The 16832-nt window shown below is 62.8% G+C and overlaps 2 protein-coding genes across 4 annotated transcripts in view; one reads left to right on the top strand and one right to left on the bottom strand.

Moving 5' to 3' along the window:
• The first annotated feature begins 2772 nt into the window (after positions 1–2772).
• Positions 2773–7549, top strand: SLC38A8 (solute carrier family 38 member 8). 2 transcript variants are annotated; one of them, XM_074583190.1, is made up of 10 exons: positions 2773–2958; positions 3410–3608; positions 3808–3961; positions 4085–4189; positions 4513–4570; positions 4800–4914; positions 5049–5196; positions 5282–5481; positions 5682–5733; positions 7293–7549. In XM_074583190.1, the coding sequence occupies exons 1-10, from the start codon at positions 2773–2775 to the stop codon at positions 7387–7389; spliced, it is 1314 nt and encodes a 437-aa protein (XP_074439291.1). In that variant the 3' UTR covers positions 7390–7549. The 2 variants fall into 2 exon arrangements, with proteins under 2 accessions (XP_074439291.1, XP_074439290.1); XM_074583189.1 differs by having other exon boundaries at positions 5046–5196; positions 7293–7486.
• Positions 7479–16832, bottom strand: part of NECAB2 (N-terminal EF-hand calcium binding protein 2) — an 86035-nt gene continuing 76681 nt past the window's right edge. Inside the window, exons 6-14 of one of the 2 annotated variants that reach the window (XR_012586544.1) lie at positions 13649–13785; positions 10719–10837; positions 10456–10535; positions 9665–9721; positions 9421–9533; positions 9004–9081; positions 8558–8649; positions 8268–8360; positions 7479–7667 (exon numbers count right to left, since the gene is read on the bottom strand). Coding sequence is in view for 1 of the 2 variants with exons in the window: in XM_074583192.1 (XP_074439293.1) it covers positions 8332–8360; positions 8558–8649; positions 9004–9081; positions 9421–9533; positions 9665–9721; positions 10456–10535; positions 10719–10837; positions 13649–13785 (705 nt within the window). In the remaining variant the exon portion in view is untranslated. Of the gene's footprint in view, positions 8361–8557; positions 8650–9003; positions 9082–9420; positions 9534–9664; positions 9722–10455; positions 10536–10718; positions 10838–13648; positions 13786–16832 lie in introns of both variants that reach the window. The other variant, XM_074583192.1, reaches the window with a different exon arrangement.

Here is a 16832-nt window from a genome sequence, read left to right as displayed (position 1 = left end):
TGTGGTAGATGGCCCTTCCTCCCACTGCCAGTCACAGAGCGCAAGTTGTTGAGTAGAGAAAACATTTCATGTCTCCCCCTCTTTCCCCCATCTCTTTATCCTTAACAGCAGCATCCCGGGCTGTAGACTTTCCCTTGGAGCGTTAACGGGGAGCCCTGAGTGAGCCCGGAGTTTTGAGCACCTTCAAAACCGCAGAAGCAGCTCATGAGGAGAGAGCTCCCGAAGGGCAGCTCAGTGATGAGCTGTGTAAGAAACTGGCGTGGATGGCACCTAACAGCATAGTGTGGTGTGTCACAAAGCCAAAAGCCCTCTGGCCTTTGGTTTGTCCTGTTTGAAAGCCGACAACTTGTTATGGGCTTAGGTAAGGACGCAGGCACAAGTTGCCCCTAGCCACGCAGTGTGGGTGAATGTTGCCATCATTGAAATGGCTTCTCTTTTGTAGCGAAGCTGCGAGTTTTCCCCTGACAGCTGCTTTTATCACTGCTCCAAATAAGAGTGCCTTATCCCAGGAGGAGCAGGGAGCTGGTGGCTACCTCGGTGAACAAAGTGGTGCCCAGGCAGGGAAGTGGCTTGTACTGGTGGGCTCTTGGGCAGCTCGTCGGCTCCTGCACAGCCCTGGACACGGCTGGAGGGAGAAGGTGCCGGGGACAGCCCTGCTGGGCCGTCTGACTGCACCCACCCTGTTTGGGGCTTATAATCATGGATGGTGGTGCTGGGCCTTGGGAAGGGCGCTGCTGGAGAGAACATTTCTCCATGCGGCCTGGGACAAACCTTCCAGGAGGTGGCCATGGAATAGGTTTCACAGTGCACAAGCGTCCTGCAGAAAGGATCAGGAAAACCCATTTTCCCTAACCTGGAGAGCGGTTGCCTCTCCCCAGCCTGCCTCTTCCCTTCCGAAGCTGGCTCCCCAGCCTGCCTCTTCCCATCCTGTTGCTGTGCCAGAGGAGGGACTGAGCTTTCACTTTGGAGCTGTTAGTGGAAGCTCGCTGGGGCTGAGGAGACGGTCCCGAGGTTGGGCTGCTGTGCCATCCCAATGGGGCTGGGGCCCACTGCTCCTCCAGCTCTGTCCATGCCGACAGGGAGGGGATTTTGTCCGACTCACCCATGGCATCGGGGTCTCTCGTGGGACCAGCAGCCAGCCACAGCTCTGCCAGTCACACTGGTCGTGAAAGAGCTGTCGGTAAAGGTGTAAAATCTCAAGGGCCAGACCTCAGAAGACGTTGCAGGTAGCAAAGCCTAATGTCTGCGTTTTCATTTGTCCGAAACAAGGACTGTCCGAAACAAAGGCACCTTTGTACCTTTGACTGTCTTCAAACGAAGGGAGCCCTTTTTCCAGAAAAATAAGGGGAGGAGGGCACCTGCTGAGGCAACACAGCAGTGAGTGAAGCTGCCGAACCATAGGGACCCTCGGGTTATGGCTTGCACCCAGATAAATGGGAGAAAGGGGGGAAAAATAAGAGTGAGGGAGCCCCGAGCCACTGAGCGGGGAAACCGCCCGGGGGTCTGTGCCCGCATGGGGGGTGGGCTGCGTCCCTTTGATTTGAGGCGCTCCAGTTGGAGGGAGCCTGGAAGGCTTTGGTGTCGGTGCTAATGAGGAGGCTCGCTCCTCTCGGCACAACGCTAATGAGAGATTACAGCTCCGCTGCAGCCTTGAAACCAGAGTCAAGCTGTCTCAAAGCGCCAGTCCGAATAAGAGCCTTTCCCAGTGGCTGGTATTTTACAGCCCAGTGGCCAATTTCTAAATCGTAGAGGCCAATTATTTCCGAAGCCTTTGGTGTGCAGCTAATGAAGGCCTGGAAGGGCCCTTCTAAATGGTTATAAGCCCCGTAGGCGGCAGAGATGTAGTGGAGGTGGCAGGCACAATTAGCCATCCGTAATTCCTCCTAGCAGCTGATTAAAGTCTCTTTATCCGTCTTACTGAGATCAGAAGGGTGCATATTTGGGAAATCAAAAATGCATTAGGGGCTGTCAGCCAGCGTTGGGGTCCCGTGTGCTGAGCCCAGGGCGGGGGCGTGTACCAGCAGCGGCACAGAGCTGCTGCCTGTGTGTCCCCCTCTGGAGGGGACGGGCCCCTCGTCCCCTGTGGGGTGCAGCCTCCCCCATGCGGGTCCCCTGCAGCATCAGTCGCCCCATCCTGTTATCCTGGCACCCCCTTTCCCTGCGTGGAGCAGGGATGGGATAGGGATAGGGTCTCTGGCGGGCAGGAGCACCCCGGTGGGCTTTCGTCTGCTGTGGCAACACAGAGGGGTGCTGGCCCCGTCCTGCGCCCCGCGAGCAGTGGCGCATCCACCAGCCAAACGGCCCGATGGGCGCTGCCTGCAGCCGTCTCCCCCCCCGCCCCCCGCCCCGGGATGCTCCAAAATGCCCTGTGGTGGGAATTCCATGGATGCGGGGAACCCAGCCGCGTCGGGGAGCCCCCAGCCCGGCCCCATACTGGGAGCTGCTGGCGCTGCTGGTTTTCCCACCGCTCTTTGGGACGTGGGGATGCCCGCGGGACGTGGGCCAGCGGGATGCCACGAACCGTGGTCCGTCGTCGTCCCCCCCCGCGCCGCTGGCCCACGGGGGGGTTTCGGGGCGATGCCCCCACCCCTGCACCCGAGCCGGGGGTGGGATCGGGACGGGGCTTTGCCTGGGCGGGGGTTGGGGTGGGGAGGGGGATCCCGCGGCCGGTTCCTGCCCCCTCCCCACGGGGGCGGGGGGTCCGCGGGGGCGGAGGGGGTTGCGCTCCCCCTGCCCGCCCCCGTCCCAGAGCCCTGCCGGGGAGGCGCCGGGATGGAGCGGGCGGCGGGCGAGGGCCGGCCCCTGCTGCCGGCGGCGGGGCGGGGGGGCAGCGCCGGGCTCTCCTCCGCCGGCGCCGTCTTCATCATGCTGAAGTCGGCTCTGGGCGCGGGGCTGCTGAGCTTCCCCTGGGCTTTCAGCAGGGCCGGCGGGGCCGCCCCCGCCCTCCTGGTGGAGATGGTAAGGGGTGGGGGGGACCGGGGGGTGCCCGATGCGGGGCGGGGGACGGGGGCGAGGGGCTGCGGGGGACGCAGCCCCTTGAGGATGGCGAGGAACCTGCCGGCCCGGGGAACGGGGCAAAGGGATGGTGGGGTTCTCCTGCTCCGGCTTTTGGGGGTGCTGGTGCGGACCCTCTCCTTCTTAGAGATGCTCTTTGGCATCCGCAGCCACCCTTTTAGCTGGCTTTTAACTCAACCCGAAATAAAATTGGTGGCTGATCCCCTCCATGTCCTCAAACCCCCAAATCTAAACACAAAGTATCCTGTACGGCTGCTTCTCCATCCTTTTGCTGGCCCGTGTGACCCAGGGCCACAAGGCAACTTGGTCCCTGGCCATGGCCCTGCTGGATCCCCCTGCTCCGGGGGGGTTGGGGGGGTGACGGAGGGTCCGGCTGGTGCTTCTGTCCCCGCAGGGCTCGCTGGTCTTCCTGGTGAGCGGGCTGGCGGTGCTGGGCTACGCGGCGGCCCTCAGCGCCCAGCCCACCTACCAGGGGGTCGTCCGGGCGGTGTGCGGGGCGGCGGTGGGGAAGCTCTGCGAGGTCTGCTTCCTCCTCAACCTCTTCATGATCTCCGTGGCCCTCCTCAGGGTGGTGGGCGACCAGCTGGAGAAACGTGAGTTGACCTCACACACGCACTCGGGGCCGGTGAGTGCCGGGAGTGAGGGGAAGGTGGTCTCGTGTGGGCTGGGGGCAGCTCCAGGGGTTTCTTGGGACCCAGCCCGAGGACGTGGGGCTCCCTGGCCCTGCCATGGTCCTGACCCCCTCGGGCCACCTTTCGGGGCACAGCTGACCCCCCCCGCTGCCCCCCGCAGTGTGTGACTCCCTGTACCCCAACGGGACGCTGAGCGGGGCCCCCCCGCTGCCCCCCTGGTACGCGGACCAGCGCTTCACCCTCTCGGCTCTCTGCATCCTCGTCATCTTCCCCCTCTCCGTCCCCAGGGAGATTGGCTTCCAGAAATACTCGAGGTACCACCTGGGCACCCTGTGCCCCATGCCACCTCCTCCCAGGTCCCAGTGGGGCCATGGGCCTCCCCCCCCCACCCCAGGTGCCAGGGGTCCATGTGCTGACACTCTCCCATGCCCTGGCAGCATCCTGGGCACGCTGGCCGCCTGCTACCTCACCCTGGTCATCGTCCTCAAGTACCACCTGCAGGCAGAGAGCCTGGGCTCACCTGAGCCCCCCCAGCCCTCCAGGTGGGGGGTGGGGGTGGGGGGGTGTCACCCCCACATCCCTTCCACTCTGTCCCCTGTGGTGTCAGCAGTGGCATGGGGCAGGGCTGGAGACAGTGCAGGTGGCCTGCAGTGGCAGGGGGGTCTGAGCTGGGGCCAGCGGTGGGTGGGTGGCAGCCCAGCCCTCAGCCCTAACTTTTACCCTAGCAATCCCCCCTTCTCCCAAAATCACCAGGCGAGAGGTTCCCGCAGTGGCATCCAGGCATCACAGCTTATGCCACTAAGGTCCCCTCTGCCTCCGGGGGCCTCATGCCCTCTGCTCTGCGCTTCCTCCCCCCGTGCCACAGGGCTTCTTCCTGGGCCTCCGTCTTCAGCGTCATCCCCACTATCTGCTTCGGCTTCCAGGTAGGTCACCCTGTCCCCACTGTCCCCAGCTGCCGGGGTGGTGCTGGCAGCCATGCCGGACCAGGGGGACACCATCCCTTGCAAGGAGGTTTCCAGGGAAGGGGACAGAGAGGTGGCTGCAGGGCAGGATGTAAGCCCCTCAGGACAGAGGAGAGTGGGATAGGGCACCCATGGGTGGGAGGGAAGGTGCTGGGGGTTGTCCCTGCACTGTCCCGCCCGTGCCTTGCAGTGCCACGAGGCCTGCGTGGCCATCTACAGCAGCATGCGCAACCAGAGCTTCTCCCACTGGGTCGCTGTCTCCGTGCTCTCCATGCTCATCTGCCTGCTCATTTACTCCCTCACCGGTAACCACAGCGCCGCAGCCCTTCACCCCCTCCTTGCCCCAGGGGTCCCTTGTCCCCAGGGCTCATCCATCCTCCTCGGGCTCCTCTGTCCTTCTCTCCGGCATGGCTGCCCACCATCGCCGCCCCGTCAGCAGGGCTCTATGGCTACATGACCTTCGGTGAGGCCGTGGCGTCCGACGTCCTGATGTCCTACCCAGGGAACGACCCGGTTGTCATTGTCGCTCGCCTGCTCTTTGGCATCTCCGTCGTCACCATCTACCCCATCGTGGTGCTGCTGGGCAGGTGAGGGGGCGGTGGCGAGCTGGGTGTCCCCCTCCTTGGCCAGTGGAGCTCCGCTGGGTGCCGTGACCCCCCTGATGCCCCCCAGGTCGGTGGTGCGGGACATGTGGGTGACCCCCAAGTGCGGGGCCGTGGCGGTGCCCGAGGCGCACGAGCAGCGGAGCCGGGTGGCACTGACAGTGGCCTGGATGGCCACCACGCTCGTCATCGCCCTCTTCGTCCCTGACATCGGCAAAGTCATCGAGCTCATCGGGGGCATCAGCGCCTTCTTCATCTTCATCTTCCCAGGCAAGAGTGAGCCACAGGAGGGAGGGGAGGGCTCACCGGTGCCAAGAGCATCGCTGCAGGAACCAGGGGGGCTGTGGTGGTGGGTGGCCCATCCTGGCCCCGTTTTGGGGGTGCGGGGGACGTGCTTGTGGGGGATGCCGCGGTGGGACCTGGGTGAGGGGTGCCATGGTGGTGGGGCTGAGCTTCTGTGATGATGGCAGGGCTGTGCCTGGTGTGCATGACTGGGACACGAAACATCGGGCCACGCAAAAAGTGAGTGTCTGCGGGTTGGGGGCCGGGGCAGGGGCAGGGTGCAGCATCCCACGGCCCGGGCACGGTCCCCAGGGGTCACCCTGGCCAAGGTGGGAGCCCCAGGAGGAGGGGGAGGCTTTGGGACACCTGCAGGCACTAAAAGCAGAAGCAGTTGCTGGGGGATGTGGGGTCTGTGGTGGGGCTGAAAGGTGGGTGTGGAGGGATGTACCCCAACACTGGGGATGTGCCTGGGCAATGGGGGTGCGCTTGGGTATCTGGGATGTGTCTGGGTATCCGGGATGAGCCCAGGCATCGGGGATGTGCCCGGACATTGGGGATGTGCCTGGGCAATGGGGTTGTGCCAGGGTATCAGGGGTGTGCCTGGGTATCCGGGATGTGCCAGGGTATCTGGGATGTACCCCGGGTGCCAGGGATGTGCCCAGGTATTGGGAGTGTGCCTGGGTATCGGGGAGGAGCCCAGGCATCGGGGGGGGGTGTCCGGGTACCAGCCCCCTTGCAAGGCTGTATGGGATGGAGAGCCGCGGGGTGTGGGGGCACTGGGGTGCCCCGTGGGGGTCAGGGTGGGGGACAGAGGGGCACGGTGCCATCAGGTGGTCAGCGGCTGTTGTGCCAGGGCGGTGCGTCCCCATCACCGCTCCTGGCCGGAGCAGCTGGGGGTACGGCAGCAGCCCGTGTCAGGGGGACCCTGGCATGGCGCTGGCCCATTTTGGGGTAAGCGTGTGCCAAATCGTGTCCCCGCGGGGGAGCAGCAGAGTCTGAGTGAGGGTGGAGGTGATGTGGGGAGTCCTGTTCCCTCTGGCAGCTGGAGGCAGCACCCCCAGGACCTTGGGGTCTTGGCCAAGAGGGTGCCCTGGGGGGGCCCCATGGCTGTTTGGGACAAGGGTGGCCCCCAGGGTGCTGGGGGGCCAAGGCAGGAGGCGAGCAGGGACACCCAGGTGGGCAACAAGGACTTGGAGCGGTCCCTCGGGGAGATCCGACAGGGCGTGAGCCCGGGAGCGCCGTCTGGAGGAGTGGGGACAACAGGAGCTGGGGTGATGGGGACAGCGAGGGGACAGTCCCAGCCTGCCCGGGGCAGCTCAGGAGGCTGCACGGTGCTGACGGCCCCGCAACGGAGCAGCAGCGGGGTCTGGTGGTGAGTGCCGCATCCCAGGGGCTCAGTGTCCAGCCATGGCGGGGGGTGTGTGCCCGGGGAAGGGGGGGACAGGGGGATGCAGACCCATGGGTGGCAGGGCTGGGGATGGAGACCGGGAGGGGACAAGGGTGGCAGTAGGGGTGGGGGCGATGCGGGTCTGTGCCCCACTAGGCGCAGGCAGAACCTGGGGTGGTCTCATGGTGGCGGCTGCCAGGCTTTTGACCGGGTTTCGTGTGTTGTTGCAGTGGGCACAGGGGACGAGCCGCAGGGGCTGCTGGGGGCTTCGGCCACCCGCCAGGAGCGATGCAGAGCAGCATGGCGCAGGAGGCCGAGACCCCGCGGAGGGGCCCGCACCCGGGGGAGCCGGGGGTGCTACGTTTCTGGGGGCTGTCTCTGTCCCACCGTCCCCCTGCTCATGTCCCCGCAGGGCTGCTCTCATCGCCTGGGGCGTCCTCTCTGTCCTCGGCGGCGCCTTCGTCTGCGGGCAGAGCGCTGCCCTGGCCGTGCTGGGGCTGCTGCGCTGAGGGGCCATGGACTCCCCCATCGTGACCCCCACCATGAGCCCCCCACTGCAACCCCCCCAGCCCCATCACCCTGGACACGGCTACACCGCTGGATCCCATCGCGGTTTTATTTGGCATCATCATCGCCGGTGTACAGCGGCTAATAAAGACAGGACAGGGCATCGCCACGCACCCTGAGGGGCCCCCGGGCATGGCGGGGTGGGGGCAGGACAAGCGCTGCACACGCACAGACGGACGGACAGACACACAGACAGACATACAGACCCCAGGCAAGGGGGCTGGGGGGAGGGGGGAGGGGGGGGGAGCCACCCCCATGCCTGCAAGGCACCCACTGCCACCGACCACGCACAAAGGAAACCCCTTGGGACCACCCGCACCCGCAGGACTAAGGGATATCCCCCTTTGCCACCACCCTGACACCCCCCTCCCCGCCCAGGGAGACGGGTCCCCGTCCCTGCAGGCACACACGCACGCTGTGCCAGGCACAGCCCTCACACCCCAGCCCCCTCCCCAGGTGGCCCTGGGGACGCAGGGACCCCCAGCTTTCCCCCCCCCCAGGGGAGCTCCAGCCTCCCACTCCCACCCCTGCTCCTCATCACCCGCCCCTGCCTCGCCCCTTCCCCATCGCACGCCACCTGCCCCTGCCTGAGGCATGCCCCCCAAAAACCCTGCCAGCCCCTCCCTGGCAGATCCCGGGGGGGACACCCCACCCCAGAACACACGCACACACACACCCCCCCACGCCCCCCGGAGAGGTGACCCAGGTGATGGGGTAGCTGTGGGGGGGGATCTCTGGGGTGCTGGGGACACACACGGGGGTTTCCTTCACTGCAGACAGGTCACACCGACACCTCCCACCCACCCCCCCCCCCCCAGACATGCTGGGGATCGCAGCCACCCCACAGCGGGGACAGGCGCTGGCGGCCCCCCCGGCACCGGCGGTCACTCTCGGCTCAGGGTGCACCAGGCGGCTGTGGGGGAATGGCACCGGAGGGTCACCCCTGCCCGGCCCCACATCACCCTGACCCCTCTCTGTCCGCCCCCCCGCAGCCCAGCCCGCGCTGTCCCCCACCCTGTGGCCCCCCCCACCCCACTCCCCGACAGCGGAGCGGTGCTGGCCACCCGGGGGTCCCTGTCCCCCAACCCCGCAGGGCGGCCGCCCTCCTACCTGGCACGGCCACGCTGGAGATGGCCTCGGGCTGGCTCAGTGTGTCCACCTTGACGTGCTGGAAGCCCTTGCAGGTGGCACTCTGCAGGTGCCTGTGCCCGGGCGGGAGAGAGGGGGTGACAGCCTCCCCCCCAGATCACCATCCCAGCCCCCCCCACCCCTCCGGCAGGGGCTGGGTGCCAGCAATCCCGCACACCCTCCCCTTGGGCAAAGCACCCGCCATGGTCCAGCACAGCGAGACCTCCCGGCCCCCATGTCCAAAGGCATCCCCAGGTGGGAGATGCGCAGAGACCCCCCCCCAGGCCCCCGTCCCCTCTTACAGGGACAACACCAGGACAGAGAACCAGATCTGCCGCCAGACAGGGGACAGGGCTCGGCAGCTCCAACACCCCTCCGCACCCCAAGCACCCCACCCAAAACCGAGCTTTCTGCGCCCCCTCCCCTACCTCTTCCAGTCCTCCTCAGTCTCCCAGAACTCGTAGACGATGAAGGTGACCCCATCGGGCAGCTTCACTGCGGTGACGCTGGCAGGAGCCGGGAGAGGGGTGAGCCCAGAGCCATGGGGCCTCCCTCCTGCCTTGGCCTCTGCAGCCACAGGCCCACCCCCCCATAGGGTGGGCACCGAGGGGTGACCTCAGCCCCAGCAGCCCAGGACGGGGGAGAACCCCCCGAGTCCATGCAAAAGAGTTTTGGTAGCTGAGCATCACTACACCCCCACTCCCCCACCCCCCCACCCCAAATCCTGGCTGTTTTGCCTCAGTCCTTCACTTGGTGGGGTGCCCCTTGCTGCGAGGGCTGCTGGGCACCCTCCCAACCCCCCCGAGCCCCCGGCCCCCCAGGGCGCGTCTGCCGGCGGTACGCACTGGAAGCAATCCCGCTCCCCGGCCACGCTCTTCAGGTACTGCTTCAGGGAGCTGCTGAACTCGCCCAGGTGCTTGTGCGACACCGTCATCTCGTCCCGCACCAGGAGGAGGTACTGCCGGGCACCCGCCCCCCCCAAAACACAGACGCACGTGAGACCCGAAAAACAGGGTGACTGACATACACCCCCACCCCAGTGGGATGCCATGCCGCAGGGACAGGCCAGCAGCCCAGCAGGACTCTCACCGTGCAAGCCGTGCTCTCGCTGTCTGACAGCCGCTGGTGCAGGTCGAACCAGAGAGTCTGGGAAAAAGGGGGGAGTTGAAGCAGGGGGGTGGGCTGAGGCTGCATGTCCCCCCTCCCCGGCACTTGGCATGACAGACCATGTCCCCTTGCCCACAGGGGAAGGCTCCAACACCCGCTTGCGCCCTCCTGTCAGGACCCTCTGCCAAGGCTCCCCGTGCTCCCAGCCCCGCCGACATCCCCGACACCGCCTCCTCGCATCAGCCCCAAAACAGCCGTCACCCTGTCACGGCCCCTGAATTGCCCCGGGGACAGAGGAGCAGGGGTACCCACCTCTCCTCAATGCTCACTTGTGCCTTCCCCAGCCCCTGGCATGCTCTTAATTTCTTTGGCAACCGCAATCGGTATTTTCCTGCCTTGAACCACTGCCTTCCCCGCCTTCCTGCCTCCCTTCCCCTTCTGCCCTGAAAATGAGAACCAGGAGGATTTCAGAAACACCTCCTGCACTGGGACATTCTCTCCTTCAGTCCCTAGATGGAGTAAGACTGCCTCTACAAGAGCCTTTGACTTCTTCCTTATGTCTTTTTCTTGTTTAAATAAACGCCCAGTTAATCATTCTACATCCAATAGCTGCTGGCAGCTCATCAGAAGTTAACATCCTCCAACACCAGCAGCAGCAACCCAGCTCCCACCCGTGGCCTGTGCACACCATGGCACAGGGATGGGCATGGCCACCTCCAAGCCCCTGAGGACACCCAAGGGACAGCCCCACGCATGGAAACGCTGGCCCTTACCTTGTCCTCCAGCCTGCCAATCAGCTCGGCCAGCCTGTTGATCTGCCCCTCCAGGCCCTCCGCCTTGGTGTCGGGGGAACCTGCGGGGAGCCGGGAGGCAGCGATGGAGCGAGAGGCACCCATGGGCAACCCCCGAGAGACCCGCTGCCCTCCGGGGACGCTGAACATCACCTCCATGTTGCCGCTGGGATCACAGCTCCCTTCCCCAAGCACCCTGGGCCACCCCAGGCTGCCAGCACAGCTGGGAAGAGGCCACCACTTACCAGTCTGGAAGCTCTTCCCATAATCCCTGGGGACCATCCGGCTGGTGGGAGAGTAGCTGGGCACGGGGCTGTCGTACCAGGTGTCCATCAGACCGTGGCCAGCCTTGCTGGGGTAGTGCCTGCAACCAGAGAGCGCACGGACCGTCAGGGAGGGCAGAGCCGGGTACAAGCATCCTTTTTGGCAGCTCTGCCACCGACGCCAGACCTCATGGAGAGCAGCAGTGCCCACACTGCACACAGGCAGCGTGGGCTTCCCTCCCATCCCGTCCTTCAGCATCACCTGGTCTGGGGGGGGTCACAACCTTCTTCTCCCCTGAACAGACACATGCAACTTTTTCGGGCACTGGTAGCTGTGCCCGGCCAGCTGGCCGCACCTTAGCGGGGCTGGATTTGCAGTCGGATGGCGTTGGTGACTAACACACGGGAAAAGCTGCTGTCACACGGACACCACACAGGCTGCCCATGGCCGAACTGCTGCCCATGAGCAGGGAACATCCGCCCGCCCGGCTGGGTGTCCCACCAACAGGCTGCAGCAACGGTTCTCCTGGCAAAGGGAGACACAGCCACCATAGCATCTCCTCCACCTGGCCTCATCCTCTCGGGCTGTTGGTGTCCCACCAAGGGGCTCCAGCAACGGTTCTCCTGGAGGATGGAGACACATCCACCATAGCATCTCCTCTACCTTGCTTCTTCCTCTGGGGCTACAAAGCCCATTTGGCCTGGCTCATCCTGCAACACCTCTTGGAGAAAAGGAGTGGGTGTGCACACACGTACCCCTGAGACATCAAAGACCATCCAGCCTCAGCTCCTCAGCGGTCCCCCCAGGCCCTCGTTCATCTGGAAGCCAGAGAGGATGCTAAGACCTGCCATCCCCACCAGGGTTTGCAGCCGCCATCTGTGTGCAGCGAGATGGGAATGAGTTTTGGGAAGGATGACCCCCTCTTTCCTTCCTCCTCCACCGATGGGAAGCCTGAGCCGCAGAGGGAGTGACTGAGCTGCTCAAGGGGTTTCCAGCGTTTCCTTCCAGCGAGAGCAGCTCCACGCTGGCTGCCTGCTGATGGAGGTGCCCGGGAGCCCTGGCTCCTCTTGGCATCTCTCACCAGCCATTTGGCTCCCGGCTGGAGACAGCACAACAACAGCCGGCTGCTCTCTCTACCCTCTCTGGCTACCCCGGGCAATTCCAGCTGCCTCCATTGGTGCCAAGGGAGCAATGTCCAGGCTACTGTTGCCCCCAAAACTCAGCTGGTGTGGACCTGAACAAGCACACAGGGACGTGACGAGCTGCTCCCAAAGAGCATCCCCAAGATAAGGAAGCGGGAACAGCGATAAAGGTGGCAGGAACATCCCGGTCGCTACAGGCTGTGTAATAATCCCACTGCCAGCGCTGAATAATCCCCCGTCAATAGGCAGGAAATTAGGCGAGAACAGACAGAGACTTCTTTTTAATCACAATTTAATGAGGTGTCTCAGGCTTGGATGCTCTGCTCTTGCACTTCGTTTTACGGCCCTTTATTTTGGTGCTTTTTAGGCCACCCCTTTGTCTCCATGCAGATGTGTGAGATTATATTTCGTGGGGTGGTTTTGGGTTTTTTTTGGCTATTGTCACCATGAGGAAACAACTACAATACTCCTCATTATGAACTGGGCCCACATGTCAGCAAATAAAAGCCAGCAAAGTCTTTCATGGGCTCTAATTGCTCCGTCTGATGTTGGACTCGTTTCCTCCGCATTGGTTCCCAGGAGCTTGCGCTTTTTCCACATGTTTTTTGCAAGGTTTGCTGCAGGCCAGCAGTTTCCTTCCAAAAGGGGGAGAAGAAAGCGCTGCGGGGTGATGGAACCCAGTGCATTTCTCCTAGGAAAGCTGGTGAGATGTCACCAGAGCTGCCCAGGGTCTCACTGTGTCCCAAATGCAACGGCTCCTGCGAGACCAGCCCGCTGACACTGCCCTGGGACGCTCCTGATGCTGGTGTTGAAACCCAAAATGCCGAGACCTGGCTGAAATGAAGCATTCGGGTACGTCGTGTGGCGTCCCAGCCAGGGGCTGGGATTTTCACTCTCTGGGGTCCGCGAGCCTTGGTCCCTTTGCCTGCTCGCGGCTCAGGGAAACCGAGGCATCCCCTGAGCAGGTATGGCAGGAGATGGATCCGCTTCATGAGCAGCTGATGAACGGTTTCCGTGGCAACCTGTCCTGCTTACAGCCTGTGACGATGGTACTCGGGGGAGGCGAGTGACACTGTGACACCAAGGTGGGGCTCCGCTGAGGTTTGGGCTATGCTGACGGGTACCCCTTATGTTTTAGCCCTAGCAGCACTTGAGAAATCTTGAAAGCATCTCCTCCATCTTCTCCAAGCTTGGTAAGATGTGCTGGGCTGCTGGGATGGGGACGGTCCCCTCACATGGGACCTGTCCCCCATGCACAAGCACCTTTTGCCCCTGCGGAGGATTTCACTCACTGGGTGCCCCAGCAGGAGGGACAGTATCGCTGGCACGGGAAGCCACCTGCCGCGGGCCGTCCCCAGCACACCCCAGACACAGCTGCCGTGCCACTGGCGCCCACGCTTCAACCTGGACAGCTTTGCTTGGAGAAGAGCCCCCGATGCAGCCCTGTGCAGTCAGTGCCCCCCAGTCCATCCCTGGGGTGCTGCCCCCCCGGTTTGCATCCCCCTCCCCGCACCGCTCGTGGGTGAAAGGGTCAAGAGGGACCCTTCGAGCTGCGGGAGAGTCAGGGACAGGGCAGGACAGAGCGGCGGAGGAAAGCCCTGAGAGCTCTCGGGAAGCTGGGAAGGGAGGCAAAGGGAAAGGCAGCCGCTCGCCCAGCTCCCCTTTGCTCCTGCGCACCGTCTGCTGCATTTTCCCTCGCCCCGCAAAACCATCCTCCTCCTCTCCCTCCACCCAAACCAGCGGGGAGGAGGGCAGGCGGTGCTGCAGACCTGGCGGGGTTGGTTTGCTCGTCGATGGCGTCCACGGCGCTCTCCACGGAGCTCAGCAGCGACTGGGTCTGGTTCGCTGTCTCCTTCAGCAGGAAGCGGGTCACGAACTGGTCCACATTGCTGCCGCTCTCATACACCTGCCAAGGCAGACAGGGAGCGCGGTGAGACCCTGCACCGACCACCCAGCGCCGGCGGGCACCCGGCTGGGGCAGCATCCGTCCAACATCCCACCCGCGAGCTCCTCCCCTCTGTGTCCCCGACTGTAAGGACCACAGGAGGAATGAGCACGGGCTGTCCCACCCCACGGGAAGCACGTAGCCCTCCAGCATCCGTGGGTTGCCCAGCATATAGCCCTCCAGCATCTATGGGTCACCTAGCATATAGCCCTCTAGCATCCATGGGTCACCTAGCATATAGCCCTTCAGGATCTATAAGTCACCCAGCATATAGCCCTTAGAGCATCTGTGGGTCACCCAGCATATAGCCCTCCAGCATCCATGGGTCACCCGGCATACAGCCCTCCAGCATCTATAGGTCACCCAGCATATAGCCCTCCAGCACCCACAGGTCACCCAGCAATATAGCCCTCCAGGATCTATAGGTCACCCAGTACATAGCCCCTCCAGCATCCGTCACCCCTGGGACAGACTTGAGGAGGCTGCAATGGGAGGGAGGGCGGGCAGGGAGGCACATCAGCACCGCTTCATTTATAGATAAATAAAGCAACGTAAAGAGGTGATTCCCCATGGTTGCTTTCTTTACTGTGATCTTAAATTACTTTACAATTGCCTTGCCCGGCGAGAGCCAGCGGGTGCAGGTACGGGAAGTGGCCCCTCCTGTGCTTTGGAGATCCCTCCCCTGGGAGCTTCAGTGTGTTGTTTAGTGCCTTAGCCCACAACAGTACGGGCAACCCAGCGCTGAAGTAAAAGGGGTCTGGGATGACTAACGTGGCTCTCCCCGGGGAGCCACGAGCTGCAGATGCCTTCAAGCCAGCGGCAGAAAGCTCTGGCAGCTCGCCCCGTCCTCCGCCAGCCTCCCCCGGGTCCCGCACTGTGAGACAAGAGACTTAGCATATTTCGGCATTTGGATTTTTTTTTTCTGAAGAGGGAGAAGAGGAAAAGCCCTGTCCGTTTGAGGCTAGATGGAGGATGGAGCCAGCCCGTGGAGCAGGAATGCCTTCAGCAGGAGGCAGGCTGCTCCCAGGGAGCTTTGGTGGAGGAGGACAAGCTGTTCAAGCAACAGAAGCTCCCGGGGTAATCCAAACCCTCCCAAGACAGAAAAACACCTAATAAAATGCTTTAATAGCACGAGTGATCTGCTCAAAGCACCCAGGGCCCCTTCCCCAGCACAGCATTGCTACATCCTGCTCATGGCATGGTCCTGCTCCTCTGCCTCCTGCCAGCCACCAGCAGAGGCAGGACACTGGCACAACCGGACCAACACTGGTACAACCAGACCGACACCGGCACAACCAGTCCAACACTGGCCCAACCAGTCCAGCACTGGCCCAATGCCGCTCCAACCAGTCCAACACCAGCCCAGCTGGTCTGACCCCAGCCCAACCAGACCAACACCAGCCAGGCCACTGGCCGCATCATGTCCGGCTGAAGCTAACCACTCAGCATCAGAGCTAAAAAACCTTGTGGTGAGAAAAAAAGAGTTTAAACCCAGACTCACTCGCATCATGTTTTCCGCAGGCTCTTTCCAACCCTTCGGTGCCTGCTGGGACAGCACGTGGCCCAGGCAAACCCTCACCGGGCAGCCCGTCCCTGCGTGCCGGCACCTCCTGGCACAGGACTGCTCTGGGACTTACGACTTCTTGGTGCCATGAGATGGGGACAGAGACTCCTGGCTCCCTCCATGCCACCAGCAATGACCAAACTGGGGGTGAGACTGGAGTGGTCCCAGCACCACCAGTTACCTGAGCACACAGCGGCACAACGTGAGTACCCCAAGCTCCCCAAAGCAAATTATTCTTGTTTTATGGCGAAGTGATTAACAAGGGTTATTTCCATGGCAACTGGAGCAGCTCCGCAAGTACCCAGAGGGCCTTTATCTCCTATTTTAAATCATAAAAGAAGAATGAGCTGAAGAAAAACACTTCTGGGGAAACTGGTGGCAGAGCTGCTTTGTCACCCCTGATTTGGTAGGGGAACATGAGTTTCTTGGTGGCTTTTTGAGCATCTAACTAGCGTGGCAGTTAATGACTTCTCTCTAACACGAAAAAAATCTTGCTCCCCTCCCTGTCACGGCCACAGTGTTTCTGGGGGACACACATGACATGGCGAGCACCGCCGGACAGTGATGCTGAAGCAAAGTGCCGCGTGTCCATGATCTGCTGCAGCTGCTTGCTGTAGCCCTGCTGGGTGGCAGGGAGGGAGAGGGAAGGAGGGCAGGGATCAGTGCACTGAGTTGGTCTTTCACCAGCACAGCCCGTCCCAGGACACTGATCCAACGGAGATAGGACCAGCTCAGGGCGCTCCAGATCTGCCCGAAGACCAAGGGATGCTCTTTGGGTCTGGGGGACGCACTTAGCAGCACCCATGGCACCCTGCCTTTTCCAGTCCTTTTCAGCCTTTCTCCAAGCAGGACCACAGCCCCAGAGCTCCCCAGCACAGCCCAGTGTGCTCCACCAGCACCACCATTATCCGACGTCTGGGACAGAGGGAGGAAAGCCGGCATCGGTGCGGGATACGGGGAGATGCGTCAGAAGACTGGGCAGGAGAAGGGGGGATCTCCCTGGCCGGAGATCATCAAAACCTCAGAAACACAACCCGTAAGACTGAGTGTCGCCTCCAAGTTACCTCAGAGAATCATGGAATGGTAGGGTTGGAAGGGACCTCTGGAGATCATCCAGTCCAACCCCCTGCCAGAGCAGGGTCACCCACAGCAGGTGGCACAGGAACGTGTCCAGGTGGGTTTGGAATGTCTCCAGAGATGGAGACTCCACCACCTCTCTGGGCAGCCTGTGCCAGGGCTCTGCCACCCTCACAGCAAAGAGGTTCCTCCTCATGTTGAGATGGAACTTCCTATGTCCAAGTTTGTGCCCGTTCCCCCTTGTCCTGTCACTGGGCACCACTGAAAAGAGCCTGGCCCCATCCTCCTGACACCCACCCTTTAAGTATCTATAAGCATTGGTAAGATCCTTCCTCCTTCCTCCACGGCCTGGCGGTGTTTGAAAACA

The sequence above is a fragment of the Larus michahellis genome, chromosome 4 (genome assembly GCF_964199755.1).
Source record: "Larus michahellis chromosome 4, bLarMic1.1, whole genome shotgun sequence".
NCBI lineage: Eukaryota > Metazoa > Chordata > Aves > Charadriiformes > Laridae > Larus > Larus michahellis.
The sequence above is the reverse complement of the archived record's forward strand: the minus strand, read 5'-3'. Positions and strand labels throughout refer to the sequence as shown.

What these genes read in the sequence shown, in the direction of transcription:
- SLC38A8 (XM_074583189.1), top strand. Translation starts at nt 2,773, where the DNA reads ATGGAGCGGGCGGCGGGCGAGGGCCGGCCCCTGCTGCCGGCGGCGGGG. An exon ending in CCGCCCTCCTGGTGGAGATG is followed by an intron (nt 2,959 to 3,409) that starts GTAAGGGGTGGG and finishes CTGTCCCCGCAG; the next exon opens with GGCTCGCTGGTCTTCCTGGT. An exon ending in GGCTTCCAGAAATACTCGAG is followed by an intron (nt 3,962 to 4,084) that starts GTACCACCTGGG and finishes ATGCCCTGGCAG; the next exon opens with CATCCTGGGCACGCTGGCCG.